Raw genomic sequence first — 26,282 nt, 5'->3', positions numbered from 1 at the left:
AGGGCCAGTACCTGGTATGTGTCACTTCACACACTGTGTCAGATATAGCCTGGGATGTGGAGGGCACAGCTTCCCAGGATGCCACACTCGACAATGAAGGTCTGTTTTCATCTTCTCCAAGTTTCTGATGAACAAGCTGTCTGTGGCACTCGTCTAGGTCCACATCGTGTGCTTTAGCAGGAACATTTTGGTTGCTCACATGATCTTGATTTATGAAGGGGAGACCGTTGTGTTGATTCAAATCTTTGACACCAAGTTCCTTTTGCTGTTGACAGCTCTTAGAGCTGTGTGTTTTGCCAGCACCTTCTACTACTTGCTGCTGTGTTGTTCTCTCCTTAACTTCGAGTTTGGAGTCAGTTTTGTGGGTTACAGCACTAGAAATGTTCATCGTCTCACATGCTCCCTTGTTGTCATCCAGTTTTTTCCTACTTTTTGTCTCTGAATAAAATAAGCCATTAATAAACTATCCTTGATAAAAGTGACAACAAAACAGAGAGGGAATAAAGTAATTCACCACTCAAAATTACCTACACAGTTACACATCTGAAAAGGTACCAAGAAATCCCCCAAAAGGTTTAAAATCCTCACATCGACAAGCTTGAGACAGCCATTATTAATGCTCATGGCTTAATCAGAGGTTTAATTCTCTGATGGCTTTCCAGCACTGTTACAGATTGAACACGGATTTCCATAAAGCAAGCAAAAAAACTTGCAGGGCTCAAGCTCAGTGCACCTACAATCTGAAATCACTCTGCAGGCAAATACAATGGGTAGCTCTGGCACTGCAGACCCATCCAGGACCCTCCGCATCCTGGTAACACCCTCTATCTGCTTAGAGGGCAGAGACGGAGTGAGCAAGACTCCGACGGATGTCTTGAAGCAGTGCCTCTTGGCTTTTCCTAAAAAAGACAAGAAGGCAGTGCCCTGACAGATGCATCCTAAACAGGAATCTAGCCCTGACATGGCAGTGAAACTTGCTGATCAAAACCAGATATTCCCAATGCCAACATGCCCCTTTTTCAGAGAGTGGAGGAGGGAGGGATGGTTCAGATTTGTTAAGGGGAAAAAAAATATTAGGTTTGCTATATGATACTGCCACCACCTTCGTGGTATCTCTGAATGACTACTGCTCTCAGTTTGGCTCATTGTAACTGCAAAGCAAAACAACCACAAAACTATACACCCAAAAGGTGCTGCTTTTAATGTATTGATTTTCCAGCATTTTGTGGCATTTGATCCAGGGGACAATCATCTTTGAGGAGATGAGAACAATTCTGTTTTCCCAGTACTGGTCAACAAAGGTAGTTATATTTGAGTAATTCAGGTAGTGGGAAATAGCAGGCTATTAACTTACAGGTTGTCTGGAAGAGTCAAAGCTTGAGCATGCCTGGAGTAATACATACCTTCCAGAGGCTTCTTGCTTTCATTTTGGGTTCCTCTGTTATTAAGCACATGCTTAGGTTTTGCACCACTCTCCTCAGGCTTATCTTTGGCCTAAAAAGGCAGGGGAACACAAAAATAGCAGTTATGGCCAAGAGTGTTTATTTCCCACTAGGTTCCTCCAACTGCATAGGTATTTAGACTCTGTAAAAGAATATCGACATCTCTGATTTTCTGAATTTTTAGTTACTACTGTGTTTACTCCCTTTTTCCAATCTCTTCCCACTTTTGCATACAGGCATACTTCTGAAACAAGACAACACAGAAAATTACATTAGCTCACTGCTTTCCGAAATTTTGCCTGTCAGGTTTTCCCTCCTGTCATATTTACTCATATTCATTAAAAACCATGATATATAAAACATGAGAGAGATTAAAAGAAGAAATTGTACATTATTTTTGTTACTTTTTCATCAGTGACTGAAAGATAAGAAATGTCTCTGAAGATATTGTTAATGTGTTTGTCTCAAGGCATCTAAAGATTCATGGTTTCAACTATGAAAGAGGTAATACCAAAAAAGAGACTCTGGCTTTATGGCAACTCTTGTACATGTACTTGACATTACGTGTTTCACAGACATGGTTAAAACCAGACCTACTATCTTTCAGAAATCGATTTTGATTTTTAAGCAAATGTTTTCTTCCAATTAAGAAAGCACAGAGGAGGGATATTTTGTAATAGCCCCACTAAACACTTCACACAGCAATACACTTGAAATAAAAGTAAAGAACCAGTATTTAGCACTAAAAAAAAAGCATTACATGAAAATAGGAACAGGCTTAACATATTTCTTGGATGGTATATAGTTAAAAATCCAGTAATAAGCAGTCTCCTATCCTTATTTGTAGAAGCAAATAAGTAATATTTAAAATATTTCTGCAGACAACTGATTACAAGACTGCTGCAAAGCAGCCCCTTCGTTAGTAAAAGTGCTTTAGCATCTGATGCTTCAATCACATAGATCCCACGGAGCCCCCCAATCTCCCCTTCCCAGAAAACAGAACACCCGAAAAGCAGTAAAAAAATCATTACCATTTTTATTACAGCTCTAAGCAAACCTGCAACAATAACCAGGGGGAACATTATTCTTGCAGAATCCTACATGCAAAAAAAGCCTTGGATAACTGGACGCCTAATGCTGGTGGGTTTTTTCCATCTGTTCGGTTTTTAAGTCAAAAGTTAGAGGTTTGGATCCTGTGAGCTCAACGCACAGTCTTTCATCAATTTGACTCCAACCTCACAAAACTTCCATAAGCATTCCCATGGCATCCCTGGAATGCTGTCATACCATCAACAAACAGCTTCACCCAACAATGAAAACATGACCTCTCCGTTCCCATCCCCATACTGGGTAACACTGCATGAAGCCAAGTCCGTGACAAGCAGCCCACTGTTATAAAACAGCAAAAGTTGGAACACACAAACAAGCAGGTAGCAGATTCTGTTTATGTGCAACCCCCATGCAACTGTGGAGCTCTTTGGACCTTGTCTATATTGCTATCACAGAACAGGCTGCAAAAGCCTGACCAAAGTTAGCACATGGCTTGGTGCAAGCTGATTTGTTTTTAAATTCACCCATGCTCTGCTCCACATTACTCCAGCTCGGTCACATACATATACTAACTTATTAATTCAAGCCTAGTTCAAAGATCACTCAGCAGCCTGACATATCTTAAGATCTTATAACTGATCGTATTTTCCAATTTCAGAAACTGTTCGTGACCAGAAACAAAAAAAGGAGAAAAAGGAAAAAAGGAAATATAAGTAGTAATTTATATTACAAAACGAGTTAGCCATAAAACTCTCCACTTGTCCAATGCACATTGCCTGTTCTACTGTTGAGGCAGTGGTAAGAGCCTGGGACACAGACCTCCAGCCCATCTTAGCCTATCAGGTCACCAACAGCAGGTCATTTCACCTATGGCTCTCTATCCCCCTGTCCATAAAACCCAGATGAATGTCTGACCTCCTTCAGCCTCCTTTTTTGCAAACACAGATGAAGAGGCAGTGCTAGGTTGACAACTAATCCTGACAGTATGCTAGAGGTCTATGTGAAACATTCCTCTAGTATCCCTCACGCCACCTCCATTTACATCCCTTCTTAGTGGTCTTTTAACTTAGAAACTGGCAGTCTGGAAACAAAATTAGTTTGTCATCTTTACGCTCCTCTTCACCTGGCCACACTGCGCACTGGCAGCTCAGCTGAAGGTGTAAACCCTGCAAAGGGCTCTCTGTTTCCAGGCAGAGACTTGTAACAATGCAGCTTTAACCAAAATATACCAAAATTTTTCAGGTCTTCAAAAACGTGTAGAACTGAAATTGAACTGCAAGTAGAATCTATCATCGCTATCCAGATTTAAGATAGATACCTAATGTATGATTTATAGTTCTCAACAATAATTGAAACTCTGTAAATTCTTTTGTCTCGTAACAGTCTAATTCACTTGTCAGTCTCTGTCCCTTAAAAAAGGAGACAAGGAAAGCAGCACTCAAAACCTGAAAAGATTTGCCAGCGTCTAGCATTGCCCTATTCTTGTAAAAGTTTACGTGTATCTTCCACCAAAACATTTTACATTTTTGGTGAAAAATACTTGGATTAAGATACAAATGGACATTTCCATTTAAGCCAAGTTCTCCTTACTCCAATCACACCTCTGCATACAAGGAGATTCTTGGAATGAACAAACCTATTCTAACTCTTGCAGTTTCCTCTCACCTTCTTCCTCCTGCAGGATACAAGCCATAGTGAAAACTGAAAACTCCCATTAGCTAAATCTAACTCCAGAAGTCTGTAACTTTTAAAAGCTATGTTAATCGATTCCAAAACACCGTATCAACTACGTACCAGTCTTGCCTGTTCCTCTCTCACTGTCCTTGATAATTAAGAAACTTTCAGGAACTGATGTCTAGGAATTTGCAAACACAAGAACTATTTGATTTGAGAAGCGAACAATGTCAATGGAGTTGATAAAGTTTCATCATGAAGATGTAGCTAAAGACAACTTTGACGTCCACGGACATATAAATCAGCTCTGTAATACGACCATAAGTCAGCATAGGTTTTAGTAACTGGTGTTATGTTCAGAACTCATGATCAATCAAGCAAATAGCTTATTCCAACAAAAGATGTTTCCGGTATGTTACTTATACTTCTCACTAAGGCTTCAATTCAGTCACTAATTTGAATGACATTGATGATCTTCAATCACTGGTAGAAGCTAAATTTCCCTTTACAGTAACAATCTACTCCTCATACTTGTTAAATGATTGCCTGGAGCATTTTGGGAACCCCGGACATCAAAGCATGCTTTGAGCCTTCATCTCTGCCTTCAGAGCCTTGCAATTCACAGGTCATAGTAGTACTCTGTAACAGGATACCGAAAGGAAAACCTGAACTATATGTTATGCAAGCAGGCAGCAGGAGAGCCTAAAGACCTGCTACACCACAAAGAGAAATGTGAAGAACAGCAAAACAAAACCAACCTCAACAAGGATTTCCAGCAGACTCCCCTTCTTCCAGGGCACAGTGCCTTTGAGAATAAAATCCACTACTTTAGAATTTTTTAATACTTCTTCTACAAACGTAATAACTTTATCCAGTGTATCAACCCTTTTCTCTATTTTTGCCAGCCTCTCCTTATGCTTCGAGGCATCTAGCTGGGCAGCCTTCACCAATTTCAACACTTCTGAGCATACGCTCTGGATGTCAGTCTGGTGAGTACTGTCCGATACTTTTAGGCCTATTTTCACTGCATCTGTCTCATCAGGAGGTGCTGGGGACACTGTTAGCTTGTTAATGCCTTTTTCTACATCATCAATGCCTTTGTTAATTCGCTGCAGTTTGCCTGTCAGATCTTCATGAAAATGCAACAGTTTGTCCATCTTTTCATTCAAGAGGTTCAGTTTTTTGTCCATCAAACTTAAATTGTTCACTTTTGTAGGCTGTAACTTTGTCAGGGCATTTCCTTCTGCAAGGTCCGAGCTACCCGCAGACATTTTGTCCAGACAGCAGGATGTCAGATAGATTAGGCTGGCTTTTCATTAACCATGAATTAGAAAACGAAGATCTGAAAGTTCATCTTCTTTAGCTATTCCTACACCAGACATCCTCACTTACTAGAGTCGCTAGAGCGTATCATGAGATAGGTACTGCACTAAAGATTTATTTCTGTGTTATCTGTTTCTTACCGCATGCTTGCAAAGATGGAGGTAATCTGGCACCAGGGTGTATTTTCTTGGGCCTCCTTGACGTCACAAAACCATTTAAAATTCTTTCTTGAGAGGCTGTTGATAGGCAAGCATCTAACAACTGCCAATGCCTGAGCAGACCTCTGGAGGGATAGGATTGTTTTTACGACCTGTTTTAGTTCTATGATAGTGAAAACAACTTGCTAGAGTGTTTCTTGTCATTAAATAGGAAAAATATAAAAGTAAATCTGGTGACCTTGTGCTAAGGCTTGTTAGAATTCAGCTTTGCAGCACGAATGCAGAGGACCCAGGACAGACACAGAGTGTGCTCTTTAGGCTGGCTGGCACTTGAATTTAAAAATAGAGTACAATGACAAGGATCTGAAATACGTATCTAACACCAGTACGTCTTTGTCAACTGAAACGTCTAAAATTAAATATTTCTCCCAACCTACAAAAATTAACAGAGTAAAAAAAATCTTCATGAAGGCACAGCAGAATTAGTCCAACTACCAGCCACAAAATTATTTTATCATAAATATTAAAGGATTTTGTTACTCAGTTGCTTTCACTTCTGAATCACAGCATGTCTGCTACAGAAATTAGTCAGTCACTACAGAACAGAAAGGTAGTCACTTGCACTGCCTTGTCTGCCCCAGCTCTGATTGCTTCAAAACCATTAATGAACGCATCCATGAAACAGAATGACAGACACTTCCAAAGGGGATGAACTGTGGCATTAAGAGATAAAGCAATCTGTCCCATCCCAGACACGCCAGTGTCTAGTTCCCCTTTTCACTGCTGTATGAATGTGGAACAAGGCAGGGAAAGCACTGGGAAAATCCTGCTGCAGCAGTCTTGGTGCAACAGAACATACCATATCAAAACCATGGGCTTTGAGATACAGAACATCCCTTTGCCTCCAATCCCGTCTTCATTTTTAGAACAGACGTATGAGAAGAAAGTGCAGCTCTTGGAATGAACTTGTGGTATGAAATAGGATTTTCTAGAAATTAAAATCCTACCTCTACACACTGCAGAGCAGTAGCATTATTAAAATTACCCTCTCAAGAAGTTAAATTCTTGCCTCTTCTGTAAGACAAGGGTTTTTTAGCTCTACAACTAAAAAAAAAAAAAAGTAATGTTTTTATGTCTACCAAGGCCAACAAATAAGTGTAACTAACTTCTGTGACATTTAGAGGCCAGTAACTGGCTTTCCAGAATAGCAAAATCTTTGAGACTTGGACTGTTCATCACCTTGAAGGGAGAGGTTGAATACCAAGCAATGACTTTAGAAAAGAATTCAGCTTGTGAAAGCTGGTAGGAGTCAGCTCCCTGATCAAAAAATGTTTTAAAGTCACTGTTTTTTTCACAGTGGTCTGTGATAGTAGGGCATAAGTGTTATGATATCCCATATAATCTTATTTCAATAATCAGCATACAATGCAGTAAAATATACAGCTCTATCTTGAAAGTACAGGACATTGGCAATGAAAAATTTGCGCTGCTACTAATACATTTAAATAATCAGGTTTTGGCCAAATGCCTTTAAGTAATTAATGATTTCAAGTCTACAAACATGCCTAATGATAAATAAAACAGCCAACATTTTTATTAAATCAAGAGTACCAGCTGAATGTTGCCCTCTTAGGACAAAAAGAAGGCAGATTCATTAGACTGTTGTAGTTAAAGTCAGACAACTTGCAGCAAATATTTCAATAAGGAAACCTAGCCAAACAAAGTCATCTGCAGTTGCATACTTGGAACTTCAGTTGCCACCACCAGTGTGCTATTACAGGCGCAGCCTGCATGGTTGTGAAACAATGCAAGTATAATAGAAGTGAACAAGTGACCTCTGTGTGTATTTGTGGGCAAATGGGAGTCTTTGGAAATCTGGAACCAGCTTCTTAGTCATTTAACAATTGAGAGCAAGAAGCATTAATGTTGCCCCACTGTTATTCACCAGTGTGTAATTCATGTTAACTGATGATTTAGTCCTACTCACATACCATGGACTCTAATGGTAAATGCTATAGCTATGTAAAAAAGCCCAAACAACCAAAACAGAACAAAGGGGACTCTCTGAATCTGTATTGTGACTGCAGCTTAAGGGCACAGTCCATCTCCTCCTCCTTCAGACTTGGCCACATGCGCAGTGTATTTCAGCTACATGGAATGGTTTTCACCACCTAATACCTCTTCACACAGTACACTGAGATGTGTAAGATAATGCACTATGAAGAATTCTTGATACATGCAGCAAATATTCCTTGCTGGTGTGTCTGATGCACATATAGGGAAGATACAGCCCAGACTGCCTCCTGCTCAGATACAGCCGTTCAACTTGTAACACTACTCACATGATACTGTGCATGCATGAGCAACTGCAAAATTATGGGTGCAATGAGGGATAAAGAAAGAGGCCTTATTTGGCCCATAGTAGGAAGTTTTAAACATCTGTCACACAGTTGTTAAGGTCACTTTTTCTTTTTTCTTCTAATTCCCGCCTCCTCTCTCTTCCCTGTAGAACTGCTGGCAAACACACAATGAAAAAACAGCTCCAACAGATCGAGCTGATTGTTTGCCTTCAGGATGATAATATGCTCCAGTACTGGAAAAAATCTTTTCTTCTTTTTGCTTTGAATGACAATAGAAGGCAATTTTTGTTCAGAACATCAATCTGGTGCCCAAAGTTTGCATCTTGCCTGAGAAGTCTGAAGAGAGCATTCAGTTCCATCGACAGTCTCAAGCCTTTCAATGCTTACCAAAAAAATAGCAGAAAAATTCCTTAATTGCTTGACTGTGTATTACAGATCATAGTATAACCACCCTTAGACGTCACAAGAAATGCAGTAGCAAAAGCAATAGCCTATTACATTCACTTTTTTTTTTTTGTCAGGAGCTATTGCTTATGACGACATTTTGTAGTTACAAATTGCAAAACACATGTTGCTTCATCTTCAGCATTCCTGAAACCACTTCTGAAGAACTTGAAGTGTTGTATGACCTACAAATACCAGTGAATCTTGCAGGAGCTCTGCAGATTGCAGAGCCATGCTCAGTCACCCTGTGTTATCACTGGCAAAACAAACTGGTGATCCATAAGACTTCATCATAGTCTGGATGTAATTTAAAGTTTCTGATGCTAATTGGTCTCCTATGGATTTCTGCTTGTTTCTTTCCGGTAACAAAAAACCCAAGCACCTTGATCTGGAGCGTGTAGGCAACTGCCTCCATTCCAAGAAGAGATGAACTGCAATTAACTTCTTGGATACCTTTAAAATCTCCAAGGTATCACATATCCCAGGAGTGCCAGAGAAAAGGAACACAAACCCTGGAGAACCAGAACTACAAGTGACCTTGCACCAGTGATGCCAAAGAGACTTCTATTCTCAAGAGGGAAATGAGAGTTTATTCTTCTTTGGCTTCAATCCCATTCATACTCTTGCAGTCACAAAAGAGAGATGTCAGAAAACAAGAGAAAAATTCACATGCAACACATGGAATCAATGATATGGCAGTTCAGTTCTGATCCCTCCTTCCTACCTCTGACCCAAAGGAAGGAAAAAAACAAAGATTTGGGGTGAATAAAAAAGTAAAAAGAAAAAAAAAATCTACAGCATGTACTGAGGTACTAACCAAGAAATGTCACAGAGGTTAAAAAATAGGTATGTAAGTGAAAAAATAACCTTTCATATGGCCTAAACAAACCCGAACCTTAACAGAAAACTTGAGGGCTTTGGGAGAACTTTGAAGTCACTGCAATGCACAAAGTTCTAAGAAGATGAAGAATTTCATGTGGTAAAACACCAGGAGTTTACACAAAGGAAAAAAAACAAACAGCAGATAAGCTCAAAATGATCTGGCTGCACCTGCTGGACACTACTCAGCCAAAAAGTATCTTTTAAGTATTTAGAAAACAGCTATCAAACTTTTCAGGTTACACTGGAAATCTACTAGTTGCTGCAGCTCATTAACATGAGCTTTTTAGTTTTCCCCCAGCAAATTAAAGAGTAACTAGACTTCTTTGGGGTACCTAAACTTTTGAAAAATTAAGCCCTACACTACCGAGTAATTTCTCATGAACAGCATGATTCCTAGACACAGAAAAGGTAATAAATCATGTCCACAGAGTAATGGTGCAGCTACAGAACCATTCCAATGAGAAATGGCGAACACTGAAATGGATATTGGCTCTAATTTAGAGGAGTAACTTCCAAGGGCAAGATATGCCATGCAGTCTGGTAAGTCTATCCAGTCCAACAGTCGGTCTCCTGCTGAGATCAGATCTTACTAGGAACTGGCCTATGCCTGCTTTAGAAGGACGAGAACCTGACGTTTAACACATCATTCATTTCCACCTTGGTTGAAACTTACCTGCACAGAAAAAGGGTCTATAAGGCACTCTCAGTTTCCCCAACTGACCCTGGCATGATGCATTTCAATATTGCCTACCTTACACAGCACAACATTACTGTAGGATCAGATCATCTCAATCTTAACAATCACTATATAAACTTTTTCTCCCCCTTTTTCTGTGCATTTAGTTACAAAAAACTTCAACCCAGTAAGTTACGAAACACCCCTGCAAGTCCTGACTTCTTCCTCCCCTTCTGTTTTATTCTTTTCCAAACAGCTGATTCTAAGGATAATGCTCCCAGGCGGTGGCAATGAGCTAAGGACAGGTTAATGAATTTGAGATCATGTGTAGTATTGTATCCCTGTCAAGCAGCTGACAGCAGATAGCTGAACAGATCAATTGTGACATTTCATTTACATCAAAGCGATGAGATTTCTAGATAATACTGTTTACCATTTGTCTACAAGGCTTAACGAGAACCTTTAAGTCCTTCCTCCAGGTTACTTTGCCTCTCAGGAGGCCAAGAGAGCACCTGCTGCCTGTCACTCCACCCAAGTCTATCACAGAAACTACATTGAAAGTATTGAGACAGCTTCTTAATCTCAACTCTTTCAATTTTTATTTCTTTTTCGTTTTTAACCCAAGCACCCTCCCACTCCTCCACAGCCTCCAACAAAGACTCCTCTGGAAACTGAAAAATCATTTTGTTCACTCTGCTTTCCCTGAAATTCAGTGATCTTACAACTAATGCAGTAAGCTCCTTGTAAAGCCTCCTGATTTCAACAGTCAGCCACAAAAGCTACCCTTGCATTCAAGAAGCTCCAGCTCCTCATTTACAAGATGCTCAGCAGAGAACACTAAGGCACCTTTTACACCTGCCAAAAGCTCTTGTGGCAGTTTGCTCAGGTAGAAGGAACTGTAAGTCAGTTGGCATCTGCCATAATGTAGAAGAGTAGCCTTGGCTGTGTTGCAATGCCAATAGGAATGAAACCAGTAAAATCAAATTCTTGTCACTGAAGTGACGCAACAGGCCTCTCAGTAGAAATATATACAGATCTGTTGCAGAAGGAAGGGATATTTCTAAAAAGGCTACTTTTCAGAAAAATCCAGAACTTTACACAATCCAGAGTTTGCTACAAAACACATTGGAACTAGCGCAATTGTTCTTGCTGACTTGAAACAGGACTGGCTTCAAACCAAACCCTTCAGAAAAGGCTCTCCTGTGCCAGCAACATGCTTTCGTTTGAGAAGACGAAAATACCAAAGTGCTCTGTGCTTTGTGCTGTCTTGTTCCCTTCCTGCTTCAGAAAATCTTTTCAGCTTCAAGTTTGAAAAATCACCACAAAAAAGAGCATGCAGAGCTGTACTAACATGTACATTTGTAACCATTGTTTCCAGTTTCACCATTCTAAATACCCTGAATAACAACTGCTGTAAAAATATATTTGGCTTTTTAATTTGCTCCTCCACTTATGTTTCCAAAGTTACAAGGCAGTAACACCATTCCTCCAGCTACCCTTCTGCCCTTCCCAGTCACGGACTGAAATATGATCACTTTCAGTACAATTTTGCACTACATTGATTCAAGTGTTTGAAAGGTAAAACATACAAGCAACTCAAATCATGGCACTGGAATTAAGGAAACATTCACAGACAGTCAAATGAGCAGCAGCCTCCAGCTACTCACACACACTCTTGGAAACCTTTCTAATTGCAAAATCAGTCACTGCCATCATTTCAGGCCTTGTGCAAGCTGGACTCTCAGCTATTGGTTTTTATTGTCCCCTCATGTTTTCAGCACAGTTGTCGTTGCAGCACAACAAATACCAAGTACTGTGCTCGCTGTTCCTCACTAGTAACAGTCTTTGCAGGACCACAACAAATAAAAACAAAAAAACATTGTTAAGTAAGAATACTCTTTGACATTGCTATTCCCCACTAATAACCAGAACATTATATTAAGGAAATTCTAGATCAAGTAAATAGTCATCTGTCCTACAATAAAGCCTGTTATGTGCTATGTTCACCTGCTGATTTAGATCTCTGACATTTTGCTTTGACGTCATTCACAAACACAGGAATAACTTCAACCATTCAGGCTTAGTCTCAACACAAACTCTGCTTTGGAAAGGATTCAGAGTAAAAGAGTATGTGTATAAGAGCTGCTGGTTTTGAAATCTCTTCTCAGTAATCAAATACTGAGAGAAGTTGCTTGCACTTCTTTAGGTGAATGTTTAAATGTCTGTCAAAAAACTGCATCCACTTCAGACGTGCAAAACAGCTCCAGCTAAATTTATAATGGTTTTCATCAAGTTGGAAGAAAGATGCAGGCACTGAAAAAAAAAAAAAAAAAAGAACGCCATTTGCAGAAAAGCTTGCCTAAAAGAAAATTTTACCACATGCCAGTGGAATTGCAGAAAGCAGCTAAAACCAGGCACAAAGCTTTCCACAACAAGGAATGAGAAGGCACTTTTAAAAGTTTATCTCTCTAAAGCAGATAGTTTAAGAACAGTTGGGTGTGAATTAGAAGCCTTGTATTAGGACCCCAGTGGTATGACTAAGCACAGTGATCCTTTTTTTTCCATCTGAAATTGCAATCTTAGTACGAATCTCTATTAAAAATAGAAATCCAGAGGATGTTTGGTGCAGCCATTTCCACTCACAGAACAGTAAGTACCTCCTAGTGCTTCTCTGCAGAGCTTCTATCAGAACTCAGGAAGCTTTGCTTCTGAACCACCTTGCTACCCTAAATCAACAGCCAAAAGACTCCAGAGTGTTAATTTTAAACAACCATACTGAAGGCTCTCTGCACGCAGAAAAAGCTCCAGAATTAAAAATACAAAACCATCAATTTTGCATTTCTGCTATTAGATGAGTGATAAATTAATCTCCAGATGCACTGTAGAGACAGCTGTAGTATAAACCCAGATACACTGATGATCAGCACTAGATTGAAAAAACCCAGCACCAAGTCCTGGCATCGTAAAGCAAAAATCACTCAGAGAAAAGCAAGGAAATAATACTGTTGATAAAAGAGCCAGGATATATATGGTTTGGATTTCATATCAGGTGATAATCAGCAGTATTTTGTCACTGAAGAGTAGTTAGACAGTGCCAGCCACACGTACATCAAGATCTTCTGAACGTGAGAAATTAGGAGAGTAGTTAAAACGCTGGGCTGAATGCTGGAAAAGACCACAGAAATATTCTGCAGAGGTAAGCAAAATACACCTGGCAAGAATATCCACATACAGTCCACGAAAATGGGGGAATAAAGAGCTCCTTGGCTCTTGTTCAGCCACAAAAGCAGAAGTGGGAAAACTTTGCAAGTTTCTCTAAAATGAATCTAGTGAAGAAAAGATCTGATGAAATTCTGCATTGGCCATCACCCATTGAAAAGTGCACTGAAAAAAGTTCAATGCCCCTCAGCAGCGAATGGCAGCTTTCTACCTGGCTTACCAAGACAATCACTGACAGCCACAGTAAGAACTTCCTCACAGAACAGGATGACCCAGACAGCCATTTGGCAACTTGCACCAATGTTTTCAGGCCCTAAAACTGATAATTTTGTACAAAACAAACCCAGGAACAAGGTCAGTCCATGATCAAATCTGTAGCAAACTGTTCTTTTTACAGCAAGAGAGGCCAAGGAAAAAGCAATTCAAGCTGTACCAATTCTGTAAAGTGGTGCTGAGAATTAACCAGGACCCTGAAGCTGAAGCTCCCCACACCAGGCTTCTGGGGGACTTCAGATGGAACTGGGAACAGGAACCTACCAAGAAAATATCCAGAACAAAGCTATTTATACAAAAGGGGCATTTATTTTATATTCTGCCCAGCCCTAGACAATGCCACTCAGCATGCAATGAGAGTGCTGGAATCAAGTCCCTGAAAATAAGCATTCAGGACCTAAGTCAGAGGCATACGTAAGTAAGTTTGATGAGCCAGAAAGCACATGTACTGCTCAAACCTGAAACTAAAATGAGCACACAAATGAGAGTGAAAGGAGAGACACAAATATAAAGACAACAGCAGGAAGACCTGCTAGCTCTTGCTGTCACAACTCAGCCCAGGGTGAAGGTGTAAACAAACCTGTTTGTAATGTCAGAGACTATATATAGTTTACTGTTCTAGTTTCTGGGATATGAACTGTCTGAAAGGATACTCAGCAGAATATATGTAGACCACAAACCACTATACAGTCGTGCAAAATTTAAAGCACTGCATACGACATCTTTCTCTTGAGTTCCCACAAAGCCTGGGAAGACAATATTAACAATCGAGATGCCCAGAAATTTTCCAGCCCTGAATTTTATTAAAATTCCCAATCCCTTAAAATGGCTTACTAATTCCATTGATCTATTTTTTTATTGTTCAGATTGTCTGCCTTTCTGCTCGCTCTCCGGAGTAGCCTGCTCTCAGCCTGCCAAGGCTCTGGACCCATAGATGGCAGTTTGGGCCCCTGCAGTATGCAGCCTGCCCCAGAGCCTGGGATCCCAGATCTGTCTGCTGAGTACAGGGGTGAATCTCCAGGTAAATGCCAAAGCTGTTCAGCTCATGGGAAGGAAAAGCTTGAAGGAAATACAGGCAACCTGGTCTTCAGGCACATGTTAGAACACTCCTATCACTGCCTCTCCTAACAAAGAGTCCAATTAATATGAAAACCACAAAATACCTCATCTGTCAGAAATACCTCATCTGCTACAGGTATGAACTATGCCCTTCACAGACCATCTGAACAGTAACAAACTTCCAAGCGACTTGTGAAAACACTCAGGCCACTGTTTACAGAGCTGCCTACTGTTAGGAGTCCTCCCATAACACCAGGATCAGCTGAGCTAGCCACTTACATGAGTACAAGCAACCAGATCATCAAGTACTATACCGGAAAGAGACTGTGGTCAACATGCAAACAACACGTTCCACACTGCAACCACTGACATTGGAAGTGTATATAATCCTCAGCTCCTGCTGGAATAGGCTCAAACCCACCTTACAGGCTCCCATTCCACGTGGAAGAAGGGAGCTTTCAGTAGGGTTAATATTAAACATACAGATTAGACCAATTCTCATCAATTGTAGTAAGAACTGCACACAAGGTCCAAGACACTATTTATCATTACATGTTTCTCTACTGGTCTTACCCTGCAAAAGCATCATTCCTTTTATAATGTTCCATGAATTTCAGTGCTAACTTTATGAACAAAACAAAGAATGATTTTCCAAGATATAAACATAACAGGTGTGGCAAACCAGCCAGAGTGACACAATCCAATGCAAGACATCCAAAATGAAGTAATTTTTGATTCTTAGCACACTGAGGACTAAGAAAGCCAACAAATCAAACTGAATCTAAGATAGCTTTTACCTGTGGGTGACCTTAAAGTGTTGTCAGAAGAGAAGTAGCATTATCACTAGTTTTACAGAAAGGGAAATTGAAGCAATGAGTACAAAAGGATTACTCAGTCACCCAGCAGATCAATTACAGAGAAACAAGATGCTCTGAATCTCATTATAGCCTTCATATTACTACAAAATACTAACTGATCTCACAAAGCCAAGCCATAGAATACCATGTAAGCAGATAACTGAGACATAACTAGGGAAAAAAAAAAACAACAACAAAATGGAAAAAAAACCCCAACTGGCTCATTTGCTAAAGCTACCTTCTGTAGTCCTTCTTGAAATATCCTTCATTTGCACTCCTCCAGCAAAAAGCAAAAGAGAAAAAAAAAAAGCCTATTTCAGGCTTTAGTATCTTTAACAAAAACCTGAACATCAACAATTTAAACACATCATCTGTTCAGCACAAACAACAGTTTAGTAGTATATTAAAATTAATAGACCAAAGTGTTTTTCTGCTATGCTGCCATAAATTGACAATAAATCATGTGGCCACAAGAGTATGAAATGTTGCTAGTCTTCTGAGCCATTCTGTTTCTTATGTGATAAATTATAACAAAAAAATAATGTTATACTCTTGGCTATATTTAAATCCAGTACATGACATGACATTAGATGAATTTAAGGCTTTGGAACATTATCCAGCTTCTTGAAATTAGTAGAAATTTTGTCCTTTTCTTCAACTGGGCCAGAATTGGGTTTATTACTATTGGTTTAGTTCATCTACTCCACTAGCTCTTTAAAGGACAAAGATGAGTACACTATTGTTGAAGAAAATACATATGGAAATACTTTATTCAAAATTTTCAAAGAGAATGGTCTTAAAATGACAATCTGATCCGTTCTCATTTAAAATACAATTCCTACAGCTTTTTTTTTCATTACTTGAATACTATTATATCCACATGACATTCTTTTTAAGATTGATTAAGTCCATTTTCTGTTTCTGTCGTTTCAGCAATTCAAGAGGTAGGCAAATGCAAACAAACCAAAGAAAAATTGCATTTCCCCAGACTTCCTACCACTGTAGCAACCGAAACTTAACTCCAAATGCATGTTTACAACACAGTGTGGTTTGATGGATAGTTTACAGTAGTAGAAAAGTAGATTCCTATTCCTGTTCCACCAGTGACATCTCTATGCCTCTCTCCTCTTACACAGTTTGTGGTCTGTTGATCTGTGGTTAAGCCTTCAGACTCATTCTCTTTCATTCTGTTTCTTCAGACCCTTGCACAATGGGGTTCTAATCTCACAACTTTAATTCTTAGCCAAGAGCACACATTTCAGGTGCTGAGTGCCCACTGCTCTAGTCAATTGCACTGCTTTTACCACAAATCAAATGCCTTATGCAGAATTTGGCTCCTTATTAAATCAACTCAGCCCAACAGTTCATTTTCTTAAAGCTCTCAGACATATGACAACTAAAGTAAAAAGCTGTGAGAATCAACCTCCACATAATTCAAATTACAGTCTGGCATCCTATGCTACAAATACACCACTTAGAAGTTTTAATGTGCCAAGGCTCTCACAAAATATAAATTTCTTTACAAAGGCAAAGCCTTCACTTATCATTTCAGAAACATCTCTGACATCGGCAGGTGCTTTGCAAGCCAAGAGACCACTCAACCTGGCCAAGAATGTCAGACACACGTAGCTCTTTTCAAAAGTCACAGAAAACAATACTGTGCCATCTAGAAAGTTTTTACTTCCTAACTAGGCTCACAACAAAACACTACAGAGTTCCTTACCGTAAACCTCTTTATGTAATCAGAAACGCAAAATCCTCCCATGCTCAAACGAAGGGACCTGTGCAGGGAAGATTCTTGATATAAAGTTCCCATCCTGTTTGGCTTGTACAGTGGTCACCCAGGTACCCTGCAGCCTTTTACTGAGTAAAGCTGCACAGCCTCCCTGGATCTTGCTAGAATTCTGCTTGTGTGATAAACCAGGCATTTCATCTTATCTAACACTGCACCAGGCATTTCAATAATTTCACTTTCTTATCAGCAGTACTAAGCTCTATCTGGATCCCAGCAGCTCACTTCCTGAACTAGTGATAACAGCTACTGTAAGGTATGGAAACAATGGGAGACGACAGCCAAGCCTCTTGAGTCACTAAGAGTCCCTTCTTTGCATTTCTGTTCCTTTGCTTATTTTTGTTCAGTTTAACTTTGCTTTAGCTGTAACTCAAGGACAGCATGTTTGCTTCAGCCAAGCACTGACAAGACTGTCATTCAACTGTTCTTTTTTTCAGTGACACTGACTACTGCTGCACGATGTTTGCCTTAACACGATTATTATTCATTTCTTTTATTTCCAATTTCTTCAGCATAGGAACAGAGGGACCAAAAGAATGAACAAAAAAGGACATTCATCCCCCACCAGAAGTTACATACCCATTTACACTTTGAAGCACTGTTTCTACCATTATGCTACACACACTGAGCCATTTACTTCAGTTTGTAAAATACCTTTCAATCAAACAGAAGTCTTCACACAAGTCTCCTACAAAGTCCATCCAGGGATTCACAAATATGCCTACACTGAGAATCTAGTAATTTTTTTTCTACTTACTAAGCAAACATAATGCATGTAAATGTCCCTCCTAATACATTTGGTCCTCAACGGATAAATTCCTTTTTATTTTGCCCTGTGTAAAATACATACCATCTCTGAGTTCTTACCTGAATGATCATGTCAGTGGAGTACAAATATACAAAGACAACAGATACCAAGATGTTGGATGATCTAAGAAGGAAACCAAGTTCTGGAGACGTAGATGCAAAACAGTTTTTCATCTGTGCTGTGCATTCCTTTCCCACTTGGCAACAAGCTGCAGTAGAATTAGCCCTGTTTGATTACTAGCTACAACTGATCTAACATTAACATGAATCACATCACGTGTGGGTATACAAAATGACAGCCACTCACTATGGACCAGAGGCCTCTGAGCAGATGGACAAGCACCTCAGACAGCAGTATGTGGGCTAAGCATGGGCCATGTCTTCACTGTATAAATCAAAAGCAAAAGCAAAAGCATGTTTCACCACAGGATGAGTGCACACTCTCCCCTAAAATAATCAAGGGAGCAATGGAGGTAAGGTACAGTACCTTTATCATTATGATCTAAGACAGTCAGGTCCAGAGGTGTGGGTATAGATCTGGCTAGCCCTCTCACAGTGAAAATGAGTGCTTCGTTTCCACTTGGGTTTGTTCTGCAAGTTAACTAATATGCTGTTAAAAAAAACCAACCAAACAAAACAATATGAGTACGTACAAAACCAGTGAGTTAAGCTGAATGAGAACCTCTTACAGGGCAAAAGCCAGGGAGGAGATGGCCACGCTTGCTGTGCTTCAGGTATTTTCTACTGCCTAGCATGGAATGTTTTTCAGGCCATTCACCAAACAACTGATAAGACTAGAGGTGGCCTGTGGTACAGGGGGATTTGATGGTAGCTCATAGAGGTGAGAGCTTTACCAAGAGGTTAATAGTCTAATATCCTGATAAAGGGACACAGGTCACCTGAAGCTGCCCAAGACATTACATGTAGACCTCCACAAATGTGAGGCCAGTCTCAGCTGCCTAATTTCTGACCCCATCTCTGTGCCTTGGCTTTTCAACTGTAAATGAGTTAAACTCTCCCTAGCTCACAGAACATTTTCAGAGCCTTACAATCTATTATTACTATTCCCTCTTTTAAAAGGTAAACCCAGTCCATAAATTCTAGGTCAAACTGTCCCAAAAATTTTAAGAAGCATCAGCTAGCTCCATAGAATGGTGCAGGAAAACTGGTGTCTCCTAGGCATTAAGCAAGGAGACTGCTGCTGAGCCATTTTGCCTGGACAGGGTAAAACACCTGGATGCTTTCTGGCAGCAGCTCCAACAGTATTCCTGGCATTTGCACAAGGAACACTATCCAGCCACTCTCACTTGGTGAGGAGACTATCCACATGGGCATCAAGCTCTTGACCTCAGCCATAAGCTTTTATTAACGTGTAACTGATTGTATGAATTAGAGAACCCTAGTCAAGATCCTATGAAAACAACAAATACTACTCCTGTTCAAAAGGTATAGTGCTTAACAAATGAGTCAGGAGATACTTTTTTGCCCTCCCTGAGTCTGGGTATTTTTAATACATTTCTGTCTTACTCCAATAGCGCAAATAATTTATGTTGTTACTCCAGGTTTAATACAGAGACCCTATTACTCAGTGTGGCCGCAGAGGCATGTACGTCATGGAAGCACCATGCTACAGGGGAAAGCTTGTATGACAAAGAGAATCCTTTAGGAAATTTGGCAAGCACTCCAGAACAAGCAACGATTGGCCTGCAGCCTTCCATTATCAGATCTAAATACAGGACTGCAGTGTAAGACAACACCTTCCTGCAGTATTTTTATTAATTAGTACTAAGAATATAATTATTATGAGCTTCACTGACTTTGCTTTTCCTCCATTTTAGCTGCAGAGAAAAATAAAATTGGAGCTTTTCTCTGCCCCACTTTCATTTCATATCTTACAATGCCCATTCTGGACTGTGTTTTCAGAACAGTATTAAAAGCAACAGATCAGGAGCAACTATATAACATCCAATCCACAACAAGGAAATAGTTTCCTTTCTAGAAAGTTAAATGTATTGCTGTGGATAGAAAACAGGCAATGGACATGGGACTACATTTTCTTCAGTACCAAGGAAAAGCCTATTTGATTTTACATACAAGTCAAAATAGAGTTTGGTGTCTTGCCCTAAAATACTGAGAGCTAGAGGCAATGAAAGTGCTCCTTTTGAGTAGAGGTATCCAGTACAGGCTTTGCAGATGTCACAGGACATTATTTTCTTACAAAGTAAATGCAAAGGTTTTCCAAAAATCATGAAAGCTAACATCCAACAAATTATGTGAAGATCAAGGTTACTACTTCAGTTTTTAGAGCAACTCTTTGAATCTGCTATGCTTAAACTCCAAAACTCCTCCTTCAAACCAAAAGAGGTGTTTGACAGCTAGATCAGCTCATTCAAAGACCAAGAAAAGGAAAAAGGTAATATTAAGAGGCTAGCTGTTATTACTAGCTGCCCCAGCCTGCTATTGACAGATATGTCAAGTCTTTGCACTAAATACAGAGCAAAATGAAGGGGCTCAGCATTCTTGGGGTGACCTCTCTCATCCCCCAGCATTAGCCTCTGTGAATTGACAGGAGGTGCACTCCACAAGTACATTTCATTTTTAGAGAATTTATAATCTAAACAACATTCCTTAGCTGAAATTGTTAATACAGAGAATTAACATTCCTGAGAATAAGTAAGGAGAAGCTTTAGTCCCCTGGCACATTACTCTCAAACACACTTAAAAGTTAATAAATTACTTAAGTATTTTAGATCCTTTTGTCACCAGTAATCAGGGACAGGGAGCTAGTAACACTGATGTCACCCAGTTTAACTCATGACTATGCCCAAAACATCTAACTGAAGATTCACAGTTCTCTTTGAAAAGGGATTTCCAAATTCTACCGATAACTTACCCTTTCATTATGCTTCCATCCATGCAACAAGCTAGAACTGAATGCCAGCATACAGTAGTGTTCCAAGGAAATGCACACAGAATCAGCAGGCAGGGTACTGATACCAGAAATGCTCAAGTCCCTTTCTGTATCTGATCAGTATTCAGGAGTCTGTGAAGACTTTGACTGATGAGGCATTTCTAGGAGCAGTCAATTACTGGTTGTCCCTGTGCCGGTATCAGCGCATTTCTAGAGCTGCTCCACTCACAATGGATTAGTATTAAAGGCCAGGTCTGAAAGCTTCCCCCCCCCCCCACCTCATTAATATTCAGTCTAGGTTTTAAATCCCATTTACACAAGAACTCATCCTCAAGGCTAGATACCTCAAATTATATTCCATTTTTAAATCTGCAGCATTCATTACCACTGTTTCAGAAGGAAAACTCTAGCAGCTTCAGGCAGGCTGCTGTTGTTTAAAAGAATAGTATCTAAAGCTCTGCATTAACTTCATTAGCCCACAAAGATCTGCACTAGAATGAATCCTGCCTGCAAAGCTCAAACACAACTGTCAGCAGATTTTCATTCTTTCATTATTCTGCTCTTGTTCCAGCTGCCAAAGCTGGTGGGTATATCTGCAGCTGAACAAAGTCACTAAAAAGGCAGCTTGCATAGCGAACACTTCAAAAATAGTTACAGCCACCATAAAAACAAATTAAGAGAGTGACAGTAACTCAGTATCTGCTTTGTCTCTTGGCAAGCATGGGTAGAGGATTTTTGTAACATGGTATGCATTCAAAGCATACCACCTTACATAGCAAACCTGGCTTTGATGGTCATAAAAAAGGTCCAAAGGAGAACAGACTCAAACCTTCTCTGTAAGGATGAGGTCCAGTTTACTTTTCTTTTTTTCACTTTCTTTTACTTTTGTATAGCTCAGAGCTTTGCTACACAGGTAGCCTGTAGAAAGCAGCAACTTCAGGATGTAAGGCAGTCACCCTTCTGGTCCCCACTAGTGAAGGAATGAACAACAAAAAGATAAATTCTAGTTTTGCCATATTCTCTTTTACAAAGCATATTTTGTAACAGATTTACTATTCAACAGCCTATTTTTTAACATGGAGAGGTAACCTTCTGCAAAAAAACCCAACAAAGCAGAAAACAGAAGAATTTTACATCATTCCTCCACTCACCCATCAGAAACCTACAGCTGTGAGATCAGATCAAGCATCTTTCCCAGAAGATGTGATAGGCAGGCTGTCATTTGCATTGGATGACAGATTTATATAAAGTTCCTACTTTGCACGCTCACCATTCTGTATTTTTAATAAAGAACTAACTCATACCTTCTTGCCCAGGCTGAGGCAACCACAAAGCATAGTTGGTCATTATAAGCTCTCTTTCAATGGTCTATTAACTTGAGAAGACATAATCTTTGTGAGAAAGCCCCCTAAAATACAAATGCTGCACCAAAATTGTATGTCCAATGAACATACACACAGAAAACAGATTTACAGGATTACTTTACATTTGAATTTGAAATTCAGAGGTTAAGTATTTTAGATGTATTTTAACTCTGGCAGTCTGGATTGCTCGTTTTATTTTTTTCTTTTTAAATCAGTGTTCACTAACTAGATTCATTCCAGTCCTCAAAAACCTTCCTTACAAAATGTTTCCTTATTTTCAATTAGCTCTGAAGAACAAGGATTAACACTCTCAGTCCCTCTCCCAGTAGTGGAGGGGGATCTTGTTTATCTTACACATTGCATCTGAATGTTTCCCACAAGAAAAGCCCAGTAAACTCACAACTAAGGATACAGATGGGGAAGCCTATACAACAGAGGAAAAAAAGAATCTAGCCTCTGGAGAATTTGTTTCTCAAACTACCTAAGTTTTTGGTAAAAACAAAAGGCTCAACTCTGAGAACAGCTTGAGTAGCAGTATCCTCCCACAAATTCAGCACCCCTCTATTCACCTCTCCGTCATTCTCTGAATTGCTTTGCTCCTTCTCACATGCTCAGTAATCTGACACACGTGCATTGACTTCACCATCACAATATTCTACAGGAGGTCTCCATTTCTCTCTCCAAACAGCCTTAACACACTCATCTTTAATTCTCATTGTTATACCCTTCTCCATTCTCTATCGAAAGTCTAACTTTTCTTCTTAATCTCCTCACCATTCCTAACTTGGTCCATCCTGCCTTGTCCCCACATCTGCAGTGAGCTGCAATTACCTTCCTCCCTTTGCTATATAATGAAACTCCACTGAAGCTAAAACACTGGCTAATAATGAGAACTGCATGACTTGAGTTTCTTCTTTTTCAATGGAATTGAAAGGTAAAACTACAGCATCTGGCTCTGAATCAGACTTGGACAAGACTTGACATAACTCAATGTCTCAAGCACTTCATAATTTACTCTATTGTTCATTGTTCAGCTGGGTTCAGCTGTAACAGGGTTCAGCTTTAACAGTTATTTTTCTCCTTCCTAGTAGCTGCTGCAGTGCTCTGTTTCAGCTGTAGTATGAGAATAACACTGATAACACACCAATGCTTTAGTTATTGCTCAGTAGTACTTACCCTGATCAAAGACATTTCAGTCTCTCATGCTCTGTCAGTGAGGAGGGGCACACAAAGCTGGGAGGAAGCAGAGACAGGACACCTGACCCAAACTATCCAAAGCGGTATTCCGTAACACAGCACAGCACGTCATGCACAGTATATAAACTGGCAGGAGTTACCCAGAAAGCCCAGATTGCTGCTGCCATCGGGCTAGGTATCAGTTGGTGGATACTGAGGAATTGTATTGTGCATCACTAGTGTTTATTGGTTTTTTTGGGCTGGGTTATTTTTTTCCCTTGCCCCTTTTAGTTTTATATTCTCCTCCCCCCCCCCCCCCGTTATTTCCCTTATCATTATTATTAGTGGTAGTAGTAGTAGTTTTGTATTGTACTTTAGTTTCTGGACTGTTCTTAATTTGTCGGATTTACATTCCTTCCATTCTCCTCCCCGTCCCACCGAGAGGGAGTAGAAGGGGAGGAAGAAGAGTGGGAGTTACTGCTGGGCTTAAACCGCAACATTCATTCTTTGGAATCGCTCTGTCTTCAAGAACAGAGATTTGTTACTTTTTCAAAATAACAGGAAGTAATCATTATCCTCCACTGTTTCAGAAAGCTAATGTAAAAAGCAATTATATCTTAACCCTCATTCTACAGTAACAAAGGTTCCCTAATGAACTTACAAAAATTGAGCCTTGCATTTCTAACTTCTTTCATTGGAGGTCACAAATCAACATTTCTTAGTTTTAATGCAGTCCCCCAGCTGACAGTCTCAGGCAAAATAAAGAGCCATTCAAGAGTTTCTTACATTCATGCCTTTTCTTTGACTTCTGTCTGGTGTTCTAAGAGAAAACCTGTGCTACCTTCAGGACATTCTGTAATTTCATGAGATAGGTTTAGTACTTAGTGCACCTCTCAGGACATATTTACATCTAAAGATTCATGAATTATGCTGTTAATGAAATGTATCCTTTTACTTACACAAAATTGTCCTTTAATACATCAGGATTAATTTATTTGTCAAAGAAGTAAACTCCATAAACAAACATTACTTTCAAATACATTACAAACTACCGTGCAATGCCAGTAAAATCAGTGTAGCATGCAGTCTCATTTATTCATTTTACTGAAAACCAGAACTCCTGGCTCACCTCCTGCTCCAGCTAGTTCAGTGACCTTAGATGAAACACTACATCCGGCTGCTGAGGATGAGGACCTGGGGTCCAGACCACCTACATAGACTTCAGCCATGCATCTCATTGTTACATGTGCTCACATGCGCATTTACAAACGCACACACACACACTCTGCTCCACAACTTCTCCAAATAAAGCAACTTTGATCTCAAGCTGAAGTTTTTTCTCTTTTTTAGCAAGCTATTTTCAATACAGCTCAAAAGCTGTTTATTCTGAGACAAAACAAAAAGCACTGAGCCTTGAAAAACTGCCAGACTGTCAATGTTTGCACTCACTGTTCTTAACACCATTTTATGGTCTTCAACACAGTCCAGGATTAAATATAGTATTTATTAATACTTACGATACAATTGAAGACAGCTGTGTTTGAAATGGAGTTCAGGTTCTATGTGCAAGAAAAGCAGTTTATAGGGGATGGGGAGAAAATGAGGGAGGGGTACCTGACTCTTTGCGGGGGGATATGCTGCATGATGACACCGAAAATTCATGAGCTTGAAATTAAATAAGTTCAGTGAAAGCAGGTTTAGGTTTGTTTCTGGGAAAACAAACAAACAAAAAAACCCAAACCCACAGATTTATCAGTTTCCACTGCTTTATGCCTAATACATTTTCTTGCTTTTTATTTAGATTGTACATGCCAATCAACAGCCAGCAGCTATGAACAACTTTTTTTTAAGTAAGAGCAGGAAAAAAAACCCCAAACAAACCCAACACTATTACATTGTTTTACAGATACTTTCAGTTCATTATGAATTCACAGTATCTACTGAAATCATGTAGTGTATTTCTGCAGTGCCTGATTAGACATAAGGCAGCAAATTTGATCATCCTCATCTCAACAGAAAAACTGCTTAATCAGATACAACTTCAGGGCTGCCAGACTGTTCAAATTCTGTAACTACCAGTAAGTTTTGAAAATGACAACCTAAACAAGAGAGGGGGGTGTCCTATCTCACTGCTATCTAGGTGGCAACCTCCAAAAAGGCAAATATATAAAAGCAATTATATAGGCAAATATATAAAGGGACAGAAAAAACTTGAAATGCTACGGTTAGATTCACTAGAGGTTTGTTTGCCAGAATCCACAGTGAAATAAAAAACTAGAAAGTCAACTACAAAACACTAATGACATTGTTAATACTTTAAGGGATAAATCATTTTATAGACTCACCTGAAAGCACTGGTTAAAGTTGTTAAAATTTGCTCTGCTGTATCTTCTTTAACAAGAAGTTAGGCACAACAGGGAATCTGTAGAGTGAAACAGTTGGTACTCAGGGCCCAACACCTGCTACATGTAGACCTGCTCCTACAGACCAAGCACCCACTAACAGCTGAAGGACATCTTCAAGGTCAATTTTTCTGTAAAAGGAATCTTATTCCTGCTCCCCAAGACCATTCCAAGATGAAAACATAAAAACTGGAAGTATTAGGCTATTATGAGACTTGCTTGAAACGCACACTTCTAAGCCAAACACACTTTTTAGATACACCCAGAGATACAATATTGGACACCAATACCTACACATGTCCATGCATGCAGAGAAACCATATTCTAGAGAACAGCAATTAAAAAAAGACTTAAGCTAAGAAGTGGCTTAAGTCAGCTTTCTGGTTACACTATTTAATTACAGTTTATCAATA

General features: G+C 39.6%; 1 protein-coding gene across 3 annotated transcripts in view; it reads right to left on the bottom strand.

The window, feature by feature from the left end:
- The window catches only part of MYLK3 (myosin light chain kinase 3), a 42,402-nt gene extending 18,079 nt beyond the window's left edge, over window positions 1-24,323 (bottom strand). Inside the window, exons 1-6 of one of the 3 annotated variants that reach the window (XM_065663595.1) lie at window positions 24,254-24,323; window positions 23,468-23,524; window positions 21,757-21,897; window positions 18,504-18,607; window positions 1,404-1,494; window positions 12-438 (exon numbers count right to left, since the gene is read on the bottom strand). In XM_065663595.1, the coding sequence (XP_065519667.1) occupies window positions 12-438; window positions 1,404-1,494; window positions 18,504-18,512 (527 nt within the window). In that variant the 5' untranslated portion in view covers window positions 18,513-18,607; window positions 21,757-21,897; window positions 23,468-23,524; window positions 24,254-24,323. Of the gene's footprint in view, window positions 1-11; window positions 439-1,403; window positions 1,495-4,924; window positions 5,559-17,140; window positions 17,275-18,503; window positions 18,608-21,756; window positions 21,898-23,467; window positions 23,525-24,253 lie in introns of those variants that run through there. The other 2 variants (XM_065663593.1, XM_065663592.1) reach the window with 2 other exon arrangements.
- Window positions 24,324-26,282: the final 1,959 nt, after the last annotated feature.

This window comes from Lathamus discolor, chromosome Z (genome assembly GCF_037157495.1).
Source record: "Lathamus discolor isolate bLatDis1 chromosome Z, bLatDis1.hap1, whole genome shotgun sequence".
In the NCBI taxonomy this organism is placed as follows: domain Eukaryota; kingdom Metazoa; phylum Chordata; class Aves; order Psittaciformes; family Psittacidae; genus Lathamus; species Lathamus discolor.
Note: the sequence above shows the minus strand (reverse complement) of the source record. Positions and strands in the feature narration are given on the sequence as shown.